At 42.0% G+C, this 20,484-nt stretch overlaps 1 protein-coding gene across 7 annotated transcripts in view; it reads left to right on the top strand.

Annotated features, from left to right (window-relative positions):
• The window catches only part of WDFY3 (WD repeat and FYVE domain containing 3), a 152,676-nt gene that overhangs the window by 128,837 nt on the left and 3,355 nt on the right, over positions 1-20,484 (top strand). For all 7 annotated transcript variants that reach the window (XM_072116004.1, XM_072116022.1, XM_072116048.1 and 4 more), the window contains 19 exons: positions 84-204; positions 1,790-1,875; positions 2,135-2,215; positions 5,343-5,397; positions 5,900-6,019; positions 7,223-7,340; positions 8,014-8,120; positions 9,599-9,752; positions 10,204-10,295; positions 10,426-10,638; positions 10,945-11,092; positions 13,781-13,935; positions 14,015-14,173; positions 16,031-16,210; positions 16,324-16,506; positions 17,347-17,443; positions 17,523-17,855; positions 18,130-18,241; positions 18,982-19,179. In XM_072116004.1, the coding sequence (XP_071972105.1) occupies positions 84-204; positions 1,790-1,875; positions 2,135-2,215; positions 5,343-5,397; positions 5,900-6,019; positions 7,223-7,340; positions 8,014-8,120; positions 9,599-9,752; positions 10,204-10,295; positions 10,426-10,638; positions 10,945-11,092; positions 13,781-13,935; positions 14,015-14,173; positions 16,031-16,210; positions 16,324-16,506; positions 17,347-17,443; positions 17,523-17,855; positions 18,130-18,241; positions 18,982-19,179 (2,712 nt within the window). The remainder of the gene's footprint in view (positions 1-83; positions 205-1,789; positions 1,876-2,134; positions 2,216-5,342; positions 5,398-5,899; positions 6,020-7,222; positions 7,341-8,013; positions 8,121-9,598; positions 9,753-10,203; positions 10,296-10,425; positions 10,639-10,944; positions 11,093-13,780; positions 13,936-14,014; positions 14,174-16,030; positions 16,211-16,323; positions 16,507-17,346; positions 17,444-17,522; positions 17,856-18,129; positions 18,242-18,981; positions 19,180-20,484) is intronic.

Raw genomic sequence — 20,484 nt, 5'->3', positions numbered from 1 at the left:
GAAAGCAAAGGTTGTGTTCCCGGCTACCTCAATGCTTCTTTGCTATAAAACATAAATGAATATCATATACCTTCTTATTTTAGCATGCATGAGCCAATCATTCCCCGGGGAGCAAGACAGGGCCCCAGCCAGCTGAGGAGAACCTGCAGCATCTTTGCCTATGAAGATATCAAAGAGGTTCATAAACGAAGATACCTATTGCAGGTAGGCCTTTTGGTGTTATTACACGTGTTGATGTGCATCCTATGGCTAAAAAGAATTTATTTTCGTCATTACTAAAGTATTTTGGATGACTTTTTTTTCCAGATCACTCTCTTATTTTTCACTTTGTGTAAGGGAAGCAGAACTATATATTATGTTATATGGAATTGAGTCAATGGATGTTTACTAGCTAACAATTAGTCGTAAAAAGTGTCTGTTCTTTGGTGTGTGAATGTGAATGGAGCCCTCAAGCAGCTCTCAATTCACTTGTGAACAGTAGATGTAATGGTTATTTCTGTCAATGCCACAGATCCCTAGGGTCCCAGTAATAAGATCCCTAGCGTTCAGTAACTTATCCTGTGGAGATGTCATGGCAGGTGTCAAGCTGCTCTTGCGTCTGTAGCAGTACACTGCCAGTGCAGCTTGCTGACCATATTACATTCATATATGTGCAAAGACTGGAATGAAACCTGTCAGAGGAAAACTTTGTATACACTATACACACTCCTGAAATGAGTGATATCTATGGACATTTGCATTGCCTGCTGAACATTGTTCGACAACTTGTAATAATGATTGTGGGATCAAGATAGAAACTTGGCTCCATTGGTATATATTTGTAAATCATATGTACTGTATGCTAATATATAGCTGACAGCTGCACATACCCCCTTCCCCATAAATACTTATGTGTTTTCACATTGGCTGTAAGTTGTAGTTGACCAGCTGTCATGGATTTGTGCCTTGTAGAACTTGTTACTGTATCCAAAGTACATTTATAGTAATAAAAACTGATGCCTACTAAAGGAGTATGTGCAGTATTTCAAGTTATTCCCTGTTCAAAGAATTGGGGATCTCTAACTGATCTATGATGACATCCTCCAGTATGTCAGAAAACATTAGCGAAGAGTCGGTTCACCCATCCATGGCTGTTTCTTCACTTCTTTGGGACTGCCACAGATGACTGAATATTCTCAACAAATCCCATATAAGGCTATGTGCAAACAACCGCATGGGGGACGTATATACGGCCGACGTATATATACACCGTATATATGTCCCCAATAGACGGCAATGGGTGCACAGCGCCATACGGGAGCGGTATGATGCAGCACACGTGCAGCTGCGTACTGTTCCATAGCCAGGAAAGATAGGACATGCCCTATCTTTCCCCGTAATACGGCGTCATGCGCCATATATCTCTATTGAGAGGGGGGTGATGAGCAGCCCACATCTTCCTCTTCCCGGCTCTGACATGTGCCCACCGTACTACAGTACGGGGGAGCATTATTGTGTGAATGTGGCCTAAAAGGAATCCTAATGAGACCCACATTCTTCTGAAAGGTGCAGTAAAGGGATAACTAAATGGCTAAAATGCTCCTAGGAAGTATGTCTACCTCTAAGTTCATATGATGTCATATGTATGTTGAGTGAAAAAACTAAAGTCGTATTAATAGAGGGGTGGATAACGCCACAGCAACCTATACAAAACATACATTAGCAAGTGGTGTCTACTTCAAAACTCCAAAGTTTACTGTGTAACTTACTACTTCTTGTTGAGGCTTTTTATTTTAATGTCTCCATGTAGCCAATTGCTGTTGAAGTCTTCTCAGCCGACGGACGCAACTATTTACTGGCTTTTCAAAAGGGAGTTCGAAACAAAGTTTACCAAAGGTAAGTGAATAATGTGCAGAACATGAAAGGAATCCTTCTCCCACATAGTATAACTAATTTTTCTGAAATGCCTTAAAAAAACCCAGATGTAATGTGCTAAATAAGCAAGTGGTGAAGGGGGCTGCTGTCAGACAGCTTAAGTTGTGCATTGTGCACGTTGAGACCAGATGGTTGTCTGGTCTTGGGGACTAGGCCTGTGTTTGTCCAATGTGTAACACATGCAACTAATCTCATAACTTTCTTTCCATTCACAACACAGGTTCTTGGCAGTTGTGCCATCTTTGACAGACAGCTCAGAATCCGTTTCAGGGCAGCGTCCAAATACCAGTGTGGAGCAGGGGTAATAAATTTGTTCATATTTTTATAGAATGTAAGAAGTTATTGGTAACTTGGATAGTATTGAAGCTAAAATGCTATATGCTTTAATGTTTCCATCTACTTTATTATATACTTTACAAAGAAGCTTAATTAAGATTAGAGTAGATGCTCATAGTGACCAATCAGATTGCAGTTCTCTTCTTTAAGAGAGCTTTTGAAAATAAAAGCAAGAACCGGATTAGTTGCTGTCATGGCTATGGCCAGTTATTTTCCTGGCACCAAGAAACCCCTTATAGCACACCCCTGACCCCATAGTGCATGCACTGCCAAAGAGTTCTTGTATAAAAAAAAATAAATAACTTTTCTCTGTAAAACCGATGTTATATAGTACCTTTCAATGCTATGTGCTCTGTGACTAGGCCCTTCATCCCCTGGGAAGGGCTTTAGAGGACCGTTCTCCCAACCCACCCTGGGGAAACCTCTCCTCCATGTGTCCTTTTACATATACAAAACACCTATCACCCAGCCTGCCACCTGCAGTATCCCCCCTGCAGACGTCATCAAGCAATGTTCCGCCCGCTGTCATGGACTCTCGCCGACCGCACCTGGCATCCTCATGCAGAACATTCTGTCTCTTGGTGACCGGGTCCCTTTAATAAATAATGTGTATGCTCACAATTAATATGGAGGCTTTCTTTGATATTCAGTATTTAATGATAGTTAACCTAAGGTAAACCTAATAATTTACTAGATTCAGGATAATAGCTTTCAAATACTGTTGTTGGTAGATAAATTAAATATGTGATGTATATTCCAGTTATTCATTTACCAGTGAGGCCAAGAAAAAAAAGTAAAACGCGTTGATTTATAAAGTTTGACAGTGAAACACGGAGATGTGTTCCCTGTGTCCGTCACTATAGTCATCTGTACTTAATTTTCTACAATTATCTTGGAAACCAGTAATTATATTGGCAGGCTAGAATTGAAGGGGACAAACAAGAGTTGCCTTATTCATCACTGATAATTAGTGAGTGCTGAAAGGGATCTTTTAATGCAGAACGCATTGAAAACAAAAATCATAAGATAAACACAGTGGCTAATAAAAAGATTAGCAAACTAGAAATGTTTTTTTTAACACCTTTAGGAGTCTGTGGTGATGGATTTAAGTAGCATTTGCATGACTTAGGTGGTTCTGTTGATTTTTACAACAAAACCCTTCTACTTGGAAACTGTCCAGATGGAGGTTCACTACTTTGGCATCTGGTCCACTAGGACAATAACAGCTTAGTGTATCTTTTGAGGCACGTATAATAAATGTATGCTGCTGTCAGCCACTTATCTCTCCTAACATCAGTTACTTTCAGGAAACAAAGTATAATGTTATAATGTTATCTACATGTAAAAGTTATGGAACTACCGCTGTAGCAGCCATTGCGGAGCCGAGGGTGCACCTGGGATCCAGCATCCACACAACAGTGATGAGTGAAGGATGCTCTTTATGCTCTCATGCGAGCAGACCACCCGCTAGGCTATTTAATACTGATGCCGGCACATACTTTAATTAGGCACGGCGATCTTTAGTTTCGCTAAAAAAAGATTAACTTACATATGTAAATAGCCCTCCGGTGCTACCCCCTACGTCATCTTCGGAAGGGCTATGGCTTCTGATGTTTAAATATTTACGCCTCCTTCATTGTACCCATCCTCCTTCACCAAGCTCTCGGCACCTATGGCTGGCCGGCTGTGTACGAGAGTTAGTATCTGCGCATGCGCGATAGGTGCCGAGAGCTTGATGACTGACCTGAACGAGGACGGGTACAATGAAGGAGGCGTGAATATTTAAACATCGGAAGCCATCGCCCTTCCGAAGATGATGAAGTAGACATAGCCCTCTGTTAGGGCTATTTACATATGTAAGTTAATCTTTTTTTAGCAAATCTAAAGATCGTCGTGCCTAATTAAAGTATGTGCCGGCATCAGTATTAAATAGCCTACCGGGTGGTCTTCTCGCATGATTTCATCATGCGAGCAGTGGTAGGTTTCCTTTAAGGATTTACCACAGCTGGGGATATACAGTGTACAGCAATTCATAGACCACAGACTCCACCTGTGATGTTCATGCTTATGTGGAGGGGGCCCCGATCACAACTTTTCACTGGTGCTGTGCCCGCTGTAGTGACATACTGCACCACACCCATCTGGCTCTGCTGTGTTCTCCATGTGCTTCCATCACTTGTCACCTAGCACAACCAAATATGGTGAACCCACATTTAAAGGAAAGGAGATATTTAAAGTAAACTTACCATCATGCATCTACCTAACAAGGCAGATCCGGTGGCAAAACGAGAGATGAAAATGCGGCACTCACCGGAATGATGTTAAAAACGCTTCTTTATTTTGGTAGAGGTACAGGACAGACTGAAGAGCTGGTGGCAGGTTCCTCTAACGTATTACAGCCCTAGCCCTTTTTCAGCTATTAATTTACTGCCCCAGAACGCAATAAATCTTTAGTCTGATCAATATGTAAATTTTCTTAAGAGGGTACTGGGGCATGGAGAAGCCGCACTTTGGAGCTGGAGCTATGGCGACTCCACGCCTCAGTAGCTTCTTTGAATCCCTTCTACCCTCCTGTCTGCATCTAACAGCTCGCTGTATCTGTGAGCTTTGGTCTATGCAGAGCGCAGGCTGTACGGTCTCATCTCAGAAGCCGGAGTTACTGCGCATGTGCAGAACTCCAGCCTTGCAGATGAGCGCTGGCGGCTACAGCGAGCCCACTGGGGCGTAGAGTAGCTTAAGCTCCCGTTCCACAGCGCGGTTACTCCATACCTCAGTAGCCTCTTAAGAAAATTTGCATATTGATCAGATAAAATATTTATTAAAGAGGCCTTGTCACCTGTTAAAATGGCACTAAGAGCTGATTACTAAAGTAAGAAGCTCCTAGTGCTACAACAGTCCCAGCAGTGTTACACTACTAGTGTTATCGGAAACCTCCATCAATATGCCTAGTGTTTACTATGTTAGTCTTTATAGGTATTCAGTACCACAATATCACCACACTATACATGCTGCACATTATATGGGTTGTTTGTTAATAGCATCTCTTTTTTCATATACAATTATCTAATCTTTTTCTTGTGGTCACTCTTTAGGTCTGGGCTCCTCAGCACTTTGGTCGGAGAAAAATCTGTTACACAGAGATGGGAGGTAAAGAAGAAAGCAGATTATAGTATCATGTAATACATAAAAGAAACCTTGCTGGACTACAGATAACAGCAGTCTAGAACCCAAGACCTGAATAGTCTGGCAATAGGGAGCACATATTTGTGTAGTATCTTACTGTTGTCACCAGATCGTGTGGTCTTTGTGCAGTGTAGCGCAAGCCCTGAATGTGTGATAATCCGGTATTTGTCATTGATCTAGGAGCTTTATTGTACACATTTCAGTAGCCTTTTCTTTGTGTATGCTGTTTTCACTAGGAATAAAATGTTGTGCTCTGTGGGTCACAGTTATTTTGAGCTCCTATATTAAATCTTTTTATGGCTGGCATGCATACAAACCACTGCCCGGCGTGACCCGCTAGCTGGCATGTTATTGGTACCTCATTCCACCACAGCAACACCTAAGAGATAAGCTCCATAGAATCAGCGAGATTGAATGTTTTGCATCTGTGATGTGTGTCTAATCCTTTTCTCTTGTGTCTATTCAGAGAGGAGAAATCAGCAATTTCCAGTATTTGATGCACTTAAATACTCTGGCAGGCCGGTCATACAATGATCTCATGCAGTACCCCGTCTTCCCATGGATCCTAGCAGATTTTGACTCGGAGGTAACTGTGGGTTTATAAACATTTTGTGGCATTTTTATAATATTTGTTTAGGGCGTTTTTTTTTGTATCAAAGACCTTTCTAAACCATTCACATGTCTCAAATTCTTAATTCTCACCTTCTGAATGTGTCTCTATCAGAGGTTGCATTAACACCTATACAAGCGTCATAGACGCCAAAGGCAAATTTACTCCTTTAAAAAAGGCACCATGCGCAGGATCGTGTAGTGCCAAACAGACGTGTAGCAGCCGATACAATCAGTGTCAATCACAGCGATGTTCTCAATCGTGCCTAGGCTTCCAGTGATGATGTCACCGGGATGCTGATTAACCAATCGGCATGCAGGGAAGATGCTAAGTGCTCCCTGCTAAAAAAATAAATAAAAGTCAATATAATTTTTTTAATTCATATATATAAAAAAAGGTCAAAAAATTCAACGGTTAACCACTTCCTATTCTCCCCACCCTCAAAGTAAAAAAAAAATAAAAATTAGCTGTTTATGGGCAAATAGAAACATATAAGGGGAGCGTTATCAAAATTGTCTGAGCAGAACTGTTCTGAGATGTAAAAACACATTGGGGGACATTTACTATGGTGTTTTCCTCCTTTTTTGTGGCACTCCCACTACCTGGTCTCCTTCCTGACTCATTTATTAGTAATCTAGCCCAGAAAAAAAAGTGTTTTTCCACCTCCTTTGACTCTGCTCTGAAAAAGGACGTGGTTTTTGTGGTGTGGAACTACGTCACAATTAATATGCTTCCTTTTGATTTTTTTGGCACTGGCAAGTGGTGGACCAAAAAAAAATTGGTCTTGAAGAATAGAAACCTTCACTGGGAAGTCTTCAGAGTCACAGCTCTACATCTGTGGAAGTCCTGGTGCTCATAATCCGGTGCACAAAGTTGCCTATTAGTACAGTGGCAATTGCTGTGGTTTCTCGGTAGGCTTCCACGTTTGTGGTGCTCCAGACAGAAAATGGAAAAGCATTTCTTGATGTGTTTATGGCTGGCTTTACCTACATGCATGGGTTCAGGTGGCTCTCTTATGTTTGCCATAACTATAAATCTGCTATCAATGCAGGAAGCTTATGGCCACTGCAACGGTTGATCATTTTATTGTCCCAGAATCTTTTATGTAGTTCTTTATATTTTGCAGTTAACATTGTATGTTGCAATTTAATAAAATGTATTTTTAATACTTAATGGAAGGAATTGGACTTGACCAATCCAAAAACTTTTCGAAACCTTGCCAAGCCAATGGGAGCACAGACTGATGACAGACTGGCACAGTATAAGAAGCGTTACAAAGATTGGGAAGATCCCAATGGTGAGTTTTTAGAAACACAAATTCAGATGCTGCCAAATATTACCTTTGATATGGTCGTGCTCAAACATATCTTCTATAATAAGTCTACCTATCATCTGTCTATCCCCTATAAAATTCTCCTACAGTCCCAAATTACACATGGTCTCACCATACTACTGTTTGTAAACCACAAAGTGTTATTATTGTGCAGGCCTAAAGGGAGCAAACTCACTGAATGTAACTATTCATAATATACTCCATATATACTCGAGTATAAGCCTAGTTTTTCAGCACAAAAATGTGCTGAAAACCCAAACTCTGCTTATACAAGAGTAAAAAAATAGGTTTTACCGGTTTTTGTGGTAAAATTAGGGGCCTCGGCTTATACTTGGGTCGGCTTATACTCGAGGATAAGCGGTAGTTTTATTTTTTTGGGCCCAATTTTAGTTTTGCCCAGGGCCCCACATATTTATGGGTATGGATTACGGATATTGACCCACACTGGCATTTAGTTCTATTAGAATATCTCCCAACTTTCATAGCAGAAAAAGAGGGACAAAATTAGGAGTGCACATAATTTTGCCCTAATGTGGACTGTCTCACTGCTTCCATAATGGTTGGGAGGTCTGTATTAAGTGTCTGTCTCAATGTAAACCCTACAATATTTTAATAATCCTCCTATTTTATCATGCAGGTGAGACACCAGCTTATCACTATGGGACACATTATAGCTCCGCTATGATTGTGGCATCTTATCTTGTCCGGATGGAGCCATTCACTCAGATATTCCTCAGGCTTCAGGTAAGTGTAACTGCAATGGACTCACATTAGAAAACATAAAGTGGGTACATAATGTATGTACCCCTTTACATTTTTCGCTCTTTTCGCTCTTTTTGGCTTCAATAAAACAAAGTTCTTTTTTTGCTCATTAATGTACACTCTGCACCACACATTGATAGAAACAACGGAAATGTAGATATTTTTGCTAATTTATTAAACAAGAAAAACTAAAATATAAGTAGTCTAACCCTTTCCTCAGTAAAGAGTACAAGTATCTTTTATGCTATTACAGCCACTAGAATTCCCTTCTTGGGAATGATGCAACAAGTTTTTCACTCCTGGATTTGGGGATCCTCTGCCGTTGTTCCTTGCAGATCCTCTCCAGTCCCCTCATGTTGGATGGTGAATGTTGGTGGAAGCCATTTTCAAGACTCTCCAGAGATGCTCATTAGGATTTAGATCAGGGCTCTGGCTGGACCAGTCAGGAATGGTCACAGAGTTGTTCTGGAGTCACTGCTTTGTTATTTTAGCTGTGTGCTTAGGGTCATGGTCTTGTTGGAAGGTGAACCGGAGGTCCAGTCTGAGGTCCAGAGCACCCTGGAAGAGGTTTTCATCCAGATCTCTTTACTTGGATATCTCTGCATTCATTTTTCATTCAATTGCAACCAGTTGTCCTGTCCCTGCAACTGAAAAATACCCACATAGCAAGATGCTGCCACTACCATATTTCATGGTAAGATCTTGTATAGACAGGTGTGTGTACTTGATTAGGAATGGCAATCGGTTTAATAAACTCAGATGGACTCCAATAACAGAATAGAACCATCTCAAGGAGGATAAGAAGGAAATGGACAGCATGTGAGTTAAAGTACATCTACCACCAGGATCAAGGATTGTAAATCAAGCACACGGACATACTGGTGTGTGTCCCCTCTGGCAGGACCTGCACTTCATTAAGCGTCCTATGACCTTGTTTTTAAGAAAAAAAAGGTGCTTAAAATTATGCAAATGAGACAGAGGGGCTCAAGGCTCCATTAACACCTACCGAGCCCAGAGGCCCTCAGGCTCATCTGCATAATTGTAAAAGCCTTTTAAAAAACAGGGCATAAGTCGCTAAAAGAAGAGCGGATCCTGTCAGAGGAGCACACACCAGTATGTCGGTTTACATTTTTTTATCCATTTGGTCCTTTAAATATAAGTGTCACAGTAAAGGTTCTGAATACTTATGACTTATTATGTTTCAGTTTTTCATGTTAAATAAATTAGCAAAAATATCTGCATTTCTGTTTTTCTTTGTTAAGATGGGGTGCAGGGTGCACATTAATGAGCAAAAAAAAATAACTTTTTTGATCTTACCAGTTGGCTGCAATGAAACATGTGAGTGAGTGAAAAATGTAAAGGTGTCTGAATACTTGACATATACAATACAGATATGTAATCAATCTGCCTCATTAATGTTTACTAATACAATGATCTATATCTCCTTAATCTAAAACAAGGGCGGACACTTTGACCTGGCCGATCGAATGTTTCACAGTGTGCGTGAGGCCTGGTACTCGGCTTCCAAACACAACATGGCTGACGTAAAGGAACTTATTCCAGAGTTTTTCTACCTGCCTGAATTCCTTCTCAACTCCAACAACTTTGACCTTGGTAAAAGCTAAAGTCTTCATTAAATAATTCTTATTAACCCTCCTAACTATAAAAAGTGAAATGCAATGGGGTTTGTTGCTAATTCATGTAAGAGAGAATGATGAATGTAGCTTATTATGCTGTACTTTATCTGACATTGATAAATTATCTAATGGATTAGTTATCAGTATCATTACAGGGTAGACCCCTTACGGTATAAATTGAAAAAGAAAAGTCGCGATGCATTGATATAAAGGGCACATATGTTCTGCATAAATGTTGAACACTTTTTTGCTCTGCGTTTTGCAGTGTTTTTTCCAAGGCAATTGTTCATCCCACAAATTGTAAGCAAGCAATAAACACCCGATTTAGAATGTACTAAGCTTTGGATTGTATTAGGAAGTGCCACTTCTAGCCTATTGCTGAATTTGGTAACTCATTAATGTGTTTTGTCTGTCAATTATTTGTGCAGGTTGTAAACAGAATGGTACAAAACTTGGTGATGTAATACTACCCCCATGGGCCAAAGGGGACCCCCGGGAATTTATCCGTGTGCATAGAGAGGTAAGAGGGAAGGATGCGTTAAACATGCAGTATATTCTGAATGTATATAAATGAAATGTAACACAACGTCAATAATGGCTGTGTATAGGCTCAGTGCCTCTCCGTATAAAGACTGTTCCTGTTCTCTCAGGCTCTGGAATGTGACTATGTCAGTGCCCACCTGCATGAATGGATAGACCTCATCTTTGGCTACAAGCAACAGGGGCCAGCTGCTGTAGATTCTGTCAATGTTTTTCATCACCTCTTCTACGAGGGACAAGTAGACATCTATAACATCAATGACCCTTTGAAAGAGACTGCTACCATTGGCTTTATTAATAATTTCGGGCAGATACCTAAGCAGGTAAAGTGTCCTTGATAGATTTCCAAAAAAAGAATGAACGGTACCTTATTCAACCACTGTATTTGTTCTTACAGGTAGAAAAGAAGCATGGTATTCATTGAAGAAGAACACCAGTTTGTCTGTTGAGGGGCAGTGGTGGTCTCCTTATTAACCCTAGCATACCTAAATATTTCAGGTCCCTAGTACTGCCCGAGTCCAAATGCTTTGGTTGATACCTTTATACGACTCAGGCATTATATCTCAGAAAAAATATTTGTAACCATTAATGTCTCCATTTTTACAGTGTTATCTTTTTACTTAATGTAGTTATTTAAAAAGCCACATCCACCAAAACGAGTAAGAAGTCGCATCAATGGAGACTTGTCATCGATATCTATGCCCCTGGGATCTTCCTGTGACAAGATATTTTTTCACCACTTGGACAACTTGAGACCTTCATTGGCACCGGTGAAAGGTATTGTCCTTGCCATATTGAGAGTAATGTAGACATTGCAGACTCTTTACAATAAAATACAGGTTACCTATGATGCTTCAACTAAATACTCATTAAGTGGTCTATGTACTTATGTCAATGCCATATTTTAGCAAAGATTTCTAACATTCTGTTGTCAATATGGGGTATTCAGTGCAGATCAATAGGGGAAAACTTGATGGTAACAGAACAAATAAAAAATTGTGAAAGTGTCTGAAGACTTTCTGAATGAAATCCTTATACAAATCCTTCATTTGTATAACTGATACAATTCAACCTAAGAGGAGCAGAACATGAGCCCAATAGATTTATTCTGTAGACAACCTCTTTTTACCTTACATAGATTAATTTGTATCACTAAAAGGTCACATTCTAATAATAGTAGAGGAAATATTCACTTTATAGTGCACCAGTAGCTGGAGCTCCCGGCATTACCTGGGAAAGTAAATAACTGCTCTTAGCTAAAGCAAAATAGAAAAGGTTAAAACAATATGTATTTAATGTGTATCTATATACTGTCTACGACTGTCACTGACCATCATTTTTGACTCTCTCATTCCAGCCACTGTCTGTCCCTGATGCTCTCATTCCAGCCACTGTCTGTCCCTGACGCTCTCATTCCAGCCTCTGTCTCTGTCCCTGACGCTCTCATTCCAACCATTGTCTCTGTCCCTGACGCTCTCATTCCAGCCTCTGTCTCTGTCCCTGACGTTCTCATTCCAACCATTGTCTCTGTCCCTGACGTTCTCATTCCAACCATTGTCTCTGTCCCTGACGTTCTCATTCCAACCATTGTCTCTGTCCCTGACGTTCTCATTCCAACCATTGTCTCTGTCCCTGACTCTCTCATTCTAGCCACTGTCTCTGTCCCTGACGCTCTCATTCCAGTCACTGTCGGTACCTGACGCACTCAATCCAGCCACTGTCTGTCCCTAACTCTCTCATTCCAGCCTCTGCCCCTGACGCTCTCATTCCAGCCACTGTCTCTGTCCCTGACGCTCCCATTCCAGCCATTGTCTCTGTCCCTGACGCTCCCATTCCAGCCATTGTCTCTGTCCCTGACGCTCTCATTCCAGCCACTGTCTCTGTCCCTGACGCTCTCATTCCAGCCACTGTCTCTGTCCCTGACGCTCTCATTCCAGCCACTGTCTCTGTCCCTGACGCTCTCATTCCAGCCACTGTCTCTGTCCCTGACGCTCTCATTCCAGCCACTGTCTCTGTCCCTGACGCTCTCATTCCAGCCACTGTCTCTGTCCCTGACGCTCTCATTCCAGCCACTGTCTCTGTCCCTGACGCTCTCATTCCAGCCACTGTCTCTGTCCCTGACGCTCTCATTCCAGCCACTGTCTCTGTCCCTGACGCTCTCATTCCAGCCACTGTCTCTGTCCCTGACGCTCTCATTCCAGCCACTGTCTCTGTCCCTGACGCTCCCATTCCAGCCACTGTCTCTGTCCCTGACGCTCCCATTCCAGCCATTGTCTCTGTCCCTGACGCTCTCATTCCAGCCACTGTCTCTGTCCCTGACGCTCTCATTCCAGCCACTGTCTCTGTCCCTGACGCTCTCATTCCAGCCACTGTCTCTGTCCCTGACGCTCTCATTCCAGCCACTGTCTCTGTCCCTGACGCTCCCATTCCAGCCATTGTCTCTGTCCCTGACGCTCCCATTCCAGCCATTGTCTCTGTCCCTGACGCTCTCATTCCAGCCACTGTCTCTGTCCCTGACGCTCTCATTCCAGCCACTGTCTCTGTCCCTGACGCTCTCATTCCAGCCATTGTCTCTGTCCCTGACGCTCCCATTCCAGCCACTGTCTCTGTCCCTGACGCTCTCATTCCAGCCACTGGGGCAGATTTATCAACCCGTCTGAAAGTCAGAATATTCTTAGTTTCCCATGGCAACCAATCAGAGCTTCCCTTTAAAATATTCATGAGCACCGGTAAAATGAAAGCAGAGCTGTAATTGGTTGCCATGGGCAACTAGGAATATTCTGACTTTCAGACAGCTTGATAAATCTGCCCCATTGTCTCTGTCTCTGACACTCTCATTCCGGTGACTGTGTCTCTGACTGTCACTTTGTCTAAGGGGAGATTTATCAGAAGTGTCTGAGAGCAGTACTGCTCTAGATGCCCATGGCAACCAAGCAGAGCACAAGTTTCTTTTTCCCACAGCTGTTTATAAAATAAGGGAGATTTATCTGAAGTGTCTGAGGTAAAACTGTTTCAGTTACCCATGGAAACCAATCACAGATCAGCTCTATCTCTGTATCCCTATTTATCTTGCCTCACACACAAGGATCTTATACTCATTGCCTATAGTAACCAATCAAAGCTCATATTAATGACCTGTGGCAGAACAGCAACCAATCACGGCTCAGCTTCCAAATACCACAGCAGCAGCAGACAATGGCTCCTGTATATGGTTTTTTAATAAGTGGGTTCCCTGAGTCACAGAGAGCGGCTGTGCAAAATTTGGTGACTTCCAGCTTCATATATTAGATTTTTAGCTACAGTATATTAAAGGCCTTGGTTTCTGCTGTCTGATGGCTCCTCCGTACACTTGACAAGTAATGTTCAGCTCTGTTTAGTCTTGTCTGATCTCTAGGCATGTGTTGGTCTACAGACATAATAGCTGACCAGAAGTGTGTTCATAAAAACCTCTGTTGTTTTGTTAAGAACTTAAAGAACCAGTTGGTCAGATTGTTTGCACCGATAAGGGAATTCTGGCTGTAGAACAGAACAAGGTTCTCATCCCACCCACATGGAACAAGACATTTGCATGGGGCTACGCTGACCTCAGTTGTAGACTTGGAACATATGAGTCCGACAAGGTTAGTAAACATCACCCCTTCTTCTGATGGAACGACGATATGAACAAGTTTTACAAAAAGAGTTTGTCTTGTTTTGCAGGCGGTTGTTGTTTATGAATGCTTATCTGAATGGGGGCAGATTCTCTGTGCCATTTGCCCAAACCCTAAATTGGTTATCACTGGCGGAACAAGTACAGTGATCTGTGTGTGGGAGATGGGAACATCAAAAGAAAAAGCAAAATCTCTCACACTGAAACAGGTATGTAACAACTCTTCCTATATAGAGTTACCAGTCAGCAACCTGACAAGGTAAACTGAACCTCTCCCTGTAAAGGCGTTCTCAATGTGTAATCTGGATCATCACCTACAACTACAGTCTGGATCACTACCCATAACTGCAGGCTGGCTGTGTAGTCTAGATCACTACCCATAACTGCAGGCTGGTTGTGTAGTCTAGATCACTACCCATAACTGCAGGCTGGCTGTGTAGTCTAGATCACTACCCATAACTGCAGGCTGGTTGTGTAGTCTAGATCACTACCCATAACTGCAGGCTGGTTGTGTAGTCTAGATCACTACCCATAACTGCAGGCTGGTTGTGTAGTCTGGATCACTACCCATAACTGCAGGCTGGCTGTGTAGTCTAGCTCACTACCCATAACTGCATGCTGGTTGTGTAGTCTAGATCACTACCCATAACTGCAGGCTGGCTGTGTAGTCTAGATCACTACCCATAACTGCAGGCTGGCTGTGTAGTCTAGATCACTACCCATAACTGCAGGCTGGTTGTGTAGTCTAGATCACTACCCATAACTGCAGGCTGGCTGTGTAGTCTAGATCACTACCCATAACTGCAGGCTGGCTGTGTAGTCTAGATCACTACCCATAACTGCAGGCTGGTTGTGTAGTCTAGATCACTACCCATAACTGCAGGCTGGCTGTGTAGTCTGGATCACTACCCATAACTGCATGCTGGTTGTGTAGTCTAGATCACTTCCCATAACTGCAGGCTGGTTGTGTAGTCTGGATCACTACCCATAACTGCATGCTGGTTGTGTAGTCTAGCTCACTACCCATAACTGCAGGCTGGTTGTGTAGTCTAGCTCACTACCCATAACTGCAGGCTGGTTGTGTAGTCTAGCTCACTACCCATAACTGCAGGCTGGCTGTGTAGTCTAGATCACTACCCATAACTGCAGGCTGGTTGTGTAGTCTAGATCACTACCCATAACTGCAGGCTGGTTGTGTAGTCTAGATCACTACCCATAACTGCAGGCTGGTTGTGTAGTCTAGATCACTACCCATAACTGCAGGCTGGTTGTGTAGTCTAGATCACTACCCATAACTGCAGGCTGGTTGTGTAGTCTAGATCACTACCCATAACTGCAGGCTGGTTGTGTAGTCTGGATCACTACCCATAACTGCAGGCTGGCTGTGTAGTCTAGCTCACTACCCATAACTGCATGCTGGTTGTGTAGTCTAGATCACTACCCATAACTGCAGGCTGGCTGTGTAGTCTAGATCACTTCCCATAACTGCAGGCTGGTTGTGTAGTCTGGATCACTACCCATAACTGCAGGCTGGCTGTGTAGTCTAGCTCACTACCCATAACTGCATGCTGGTTGTGTAGTCTAGCTCACTACCCATAACTGCAGGCTGGTTGTGTAGTCTAGCTCACTACCCATAACTGCAGGCTGGCTGTGTAGTCTAGATCACTACCCATAACTGCAGGCTGGTTGTGTAGTCTAGATCACTACCCATAACTGCAGGCTGGCTGTGTAGTCTACATCACTACCCATAACTGCAGGCTGGCTGTGTAGTCTAGATCACTACCCATAACTGCAGGCTGCACTATAACATCTGTATAGCTCTGTATTCTGGATCATTACCTGTAACAGAGGTCTGGTTGTGTAGTATCACCCCCCTATAAAAGCAGCTCAGCAGTGTATTCTGGATTTTATAATAAAAGTGGCCTATAGTAACCCTCTCCAATGGTCTAGCTCTGTATTTTAAATAACACCTTGTGGCTTATACTTATTCTGTAGTAAAAATGATGTATAGACAGAGGGGACAGTAGCTCCATGACTCTTGATATCCTCTCTGCTTTGTATTTCAGGCACTGATTGGACATACGGACACAGTTACATGCCTTACCGCTTCCTTGGCATATCACATCGTTGTCAGTGGATCCCGTGATCGCACCTGTATCATCTGGGATCTGAACAAGCTTTCATTTGTGACACAGCTACGTGGTCACAGGGCTCCGGTGTCGGCACTCTGTATAAATGAATTAACTGTGAGTTTCCAAGTGATGATGTAAATTGCAAAAACTTATGATAATACATCTAATATTATACTAGGAAATAATTCTGAATAAGCAAATGACTATGTTGTGATATTCTGTTACAGGGTGACATTGTGTCCTGTGCTGGTACCTACATCCATGTCTGGAGCATTAATGGTAATCCTATTGTCAGTGTGAATACATTTACTGGAAGAAGTCAACAGATCTTATGCTGCTGCTTATCAGAAATGAATGAATGGGACACGCAAAATGTCATTGTCACCGGACATTCAGACGGCGTTGTGAGAGTAAGTGTCTGGTTGCACAATCTTACTACAGAAGTGTCACATCTTTTACAGAGAGTTTATGACATTAGAGTTTATCATCATGTATAAGAGTTCCTCTACAAGATACTGCAATGAAGGCTGGTAAATGGAGCTTACGTATAATACTAGTCACGAGGAAGTGAATGGTTCTTCTTCTATAAACAAAGCAGAACTTGTCTTTCTAATCTCATATACAGTAAATCTTTTAGGTTGTGTCTTCTCTGGATCAAAGCTTCCAAAAACCCAGATAAAAATCCTATTATCAGTGAACGGTGTCACATATCACTATCCCCCTCCCATTCTCTGATTTCTGATCAGTCTGCAGAAGATGGGCCAAATTCTGAAGAAAGGCCTACTGGAAAAATGTTTATATTTTTGTTTTTTAAACCGAAGTACAATGCAGTTGTGAACAATGATTTCATATAATGGTTATAGTAGAGTCTAAGGATCATAAGTTTTCATTACCCGTAGTCCTAAATACAAATTTATATGCCCAACATATGAATTCCATTTTCCCAGAAAATTTTAATCTCTGCTCATGATAGGTCCACAAATAAACCAAAATGACAATTGTTATGCCAATTTCAAGAAACCCTGCCCACTTTCTACACTATTCTAAGTGATCCTGCAGCGAAACAAAGTGATGGGGAAGCACACAATTCTCTCATATTACTATAACAGGACTTTGTCTTACGGCTATAACATTAACATAGACTGCCCATTTTCCTTGTTTAATGTGTGTATAATAATACATCTTTCATACATGTTATATGCTTGAGATATGATGAAGGAAGAATGTAATAATGTTCCTCATTTTTCCAGTTCTGGAGGATGGAGTTTTTACAAGTGCCCGAGACGCCAGCACCAGAACCAGCTGATACCATGGAGATGCAGGATGAGTGCTCAGAGACACAAATAGGTACTTTATTGCTATTCATCTATCTGCAACTATTATTGCTTGGTGCAGATTGTTGATCTCTTTATATAACACAACTCAGGGCATGAAGCTCAGGAAGATGACAGCAGCGACTCCGATGTGGAGGATCAGAGCTCAAGCCAAGACACCCGAGTGAAGGACGGCCAGGCGCAGCCCAGCAATGTCACTCCAAGAACAAGAGCATCATCGGCTAGAGCCGGCCTGGCAGCGTGGTCAGCAGACAGCAGCTCCGATGACTCCAGACGTTGGTCAGATCAACTGAGTTTGGATGAAAAAGACGGATTTGTCTTTGTTAATTATTCTGAAGGCCAATCGAAAGTGCAATTCCCACAGGTCCAAAGTGGTGGTCAAAATACCCAACCTGAAAGCCGGCACTATAACAAGCTCAAAACTGGTACGGTTCACTAAATAATGGGGTACACTATAATTTATGGCAATCTCTTCCTCTATTTGGAAGTGACATTTCAGAAAACGGCTCTGCTTTGCTTAAATCTGTACCCATTGTGAGGTCCTCTTTAATACTAGCCAACACAAGTGTAATCTGATACTGCTATCCAAGGAGTCTCCTAATACTCCAAGGGTATTAGAGACCCCAGATACTTCTGCTGCACATATTGTTGTGGTGTAAGGCCTGATGTCATGGTGAATTTGCTGGTTCTTTATTTCAGGATACAGGTGGGAGCGGCAGCTAGTGTTCAGAAGTAAACTAACTATGCACACAGCATTCGATCGGAAAGACAACGCTCACCCTGCAGAGATCACAGCTCTGGGGATATCCAAGTAAGTGTTTGCCATACAGATGGAATATACATCACAGCCTGTGCTCTACAAGTGTGGATAAAGCCAGGACACTCTCACCGTAACTTTTACATGACCCTCAGCTGTTTCTAAGAGGAATAATTTATATTTGGCATCTAGTGTACTCCATTACCCATCTAAAAGACTAAACACACCTTTGGTATTTGTGGCTAAACCATCAATGTAGCCATATTGGGGCTCGTTTTTAGTGGGATTGTTTGTGGATTTTAATGGCACCATTTTAGGCACATGTAACTTATTAATAAAATTTAAATTAATATATATGGTATTGCTGGAATCAAATAAACCTAGAGAGGAAGAATATATTTATACCTCACAAAAACAGTATTGCTGGTTTTTCCAATTTATATTTTATTAATAAGTTACATGTACCCGAAAATGGTGCCATTAAAATCTACAAACAATGCCATGCTTGACAAAGGTGTGCTCCCACACCGAAACGTTGCACTGCCTACTTGCTGGACTTTGTATGGGAGAAGATGTTTTGAATTGGGATGTTGATGTAATGTCGAAGTTGCTAGAGATGATAAATATGTGCAGTCTTATTACACTGCTCCATTTATTACTGTCATTCAATGGTGGTATCTCCATAACAAAGGGTGTCTTTATGTGGGCTAGATCCTTCTTGCCTTAAACATTGTATTATTTAAACATTGCTTTAAACATTTGGCTATTATTTTCCATTTTCTGTGGATCTGCAGGGATCACAGCAGGATCCTGGTTGGAGACAGCAGGGGACGGGTGTTCAGCTGGTCAGTAAGTGATCAGCCAGGGCGATCTGCTGCCGACCACTGGGTAAAGGATGAAGGGATGGACAGTTGTTCGGGATGTGCAGTGAGGTTTTCACTGACTGAGAGGAGACACCATTGCCGAAACTGTGGGCAGCTCTTTTGCCAAAAGTAAGTATATGTCCTGTATGTCTAGTATTTGTAACCCTATTACAGAATGTGTGAACGGTCATTGGAGAAAGAACTGGTTCACAACAAAGACATTAGAAACTTAGTGTTGTAAAAATCATATACAGGCAGTCCCCAGGTTACATACAAGATAGGGACTGTAGGTTTGTTCTTAAGTTGAGTTTGTATGTAAGTCGGAACTGTATATTTTATCATTGTAATCCCAGCCAGAACTTTTTTGGTCTCTGTGACAATTGGATTTTAAAAATGTTAGGTTGTCATAAGAATCAAGATTAACACTAAAGCTTCATTACAGACGCCTGTGATAACTGTTACAGATGATCATTGTAGCCTAGGATTTAAGTACATTACATTACCAATATCCAGAGGTCCGTTTGTAACTAGGGGTCGTATGTAAGTCGAGTGTTCTTAGGTAGGGGACCGCCTGTACTGTTCTTCACTGTAGCATCCTTGTGTATCAGGGAAACATAGAAAGTCAAACTGGATGTTATTACACATTTAATCATTCTGGAATATATTAGTGTGGGCTTTTAGTACAGGCGGTCCCCTACTTAAGGATACCCGACAGAAGAACCCTAGTTAAAGACGGACACCTCTGCCCATTGTGATCTCTGGGGAAGCTCTCTGGATGCTTTACAGCTGATCATTGCAGTCTGGGACTATAGTAAAGTGGCTGTAATGAAGCTTTATTGATAATCCATGCTCCAATTACAGCAAAAAATTTGAAAACAATTGTCACTGGGGCAAAAAAATTTTTTGTCTGGATCTACAAATGTAAGTTTCAACTTACATACAAATTCAACTTAAAAACAAACCAATGGAACCTTGGAAATCTTGTACGTAACCCGGGGACTGCCTGTATTCTAAAAGACTATGAATGAAATAATACCAGTTTAATACCTATTGCTGTCCACCCCTGACACCAGGTATAATTTTAGACCCGTGGTGAGTAAAACGTTAGCAGGATAGATGTTAAAAGGGATTTTTGACTGCTGGGAGCACCATTGATTCTTTGCTAGTTCCATACCGAAAACTGCAGCACAAACTTGAACAAGCTGTGCCGCTATTTAGGATCCATAGCGGTCCCAGTCCAAGGTGCTTTTTATGGGACTCCCGAGGAGGTGGCACGCCTGAGCCTTGGAGCCCATAAGGTGTCAATGACTAGCGATATAAACTCTCTCTCGCGCGCCCTCCATGCACTGTGACGTTCTGGTATATTTAGTGATGTTACATAGGAATACTTTCTTAATTTACAGAGCACCATTCATTACATGGTGCAGTACAATC

Source organism: Engystomops pustulosus, chromosome 1, assembly GCF_040894005.1.
Source record: "Engystomops pustulosus chromosome 1, aEngPut4.maternal, whole genome shotgun sequence".
Classification (NCBI taxonomy): domain Eukaryota; kingdom Metazoa; phylum Chordata; class Amphibia; order Anura; family Leptodactylidae; genus Engystomops; species Engystomops pustulosus.
Note: the sequence above shows the minus strand (reverse complement) of the source record. Positions and strands in the feature narration are given on the sequence as shown.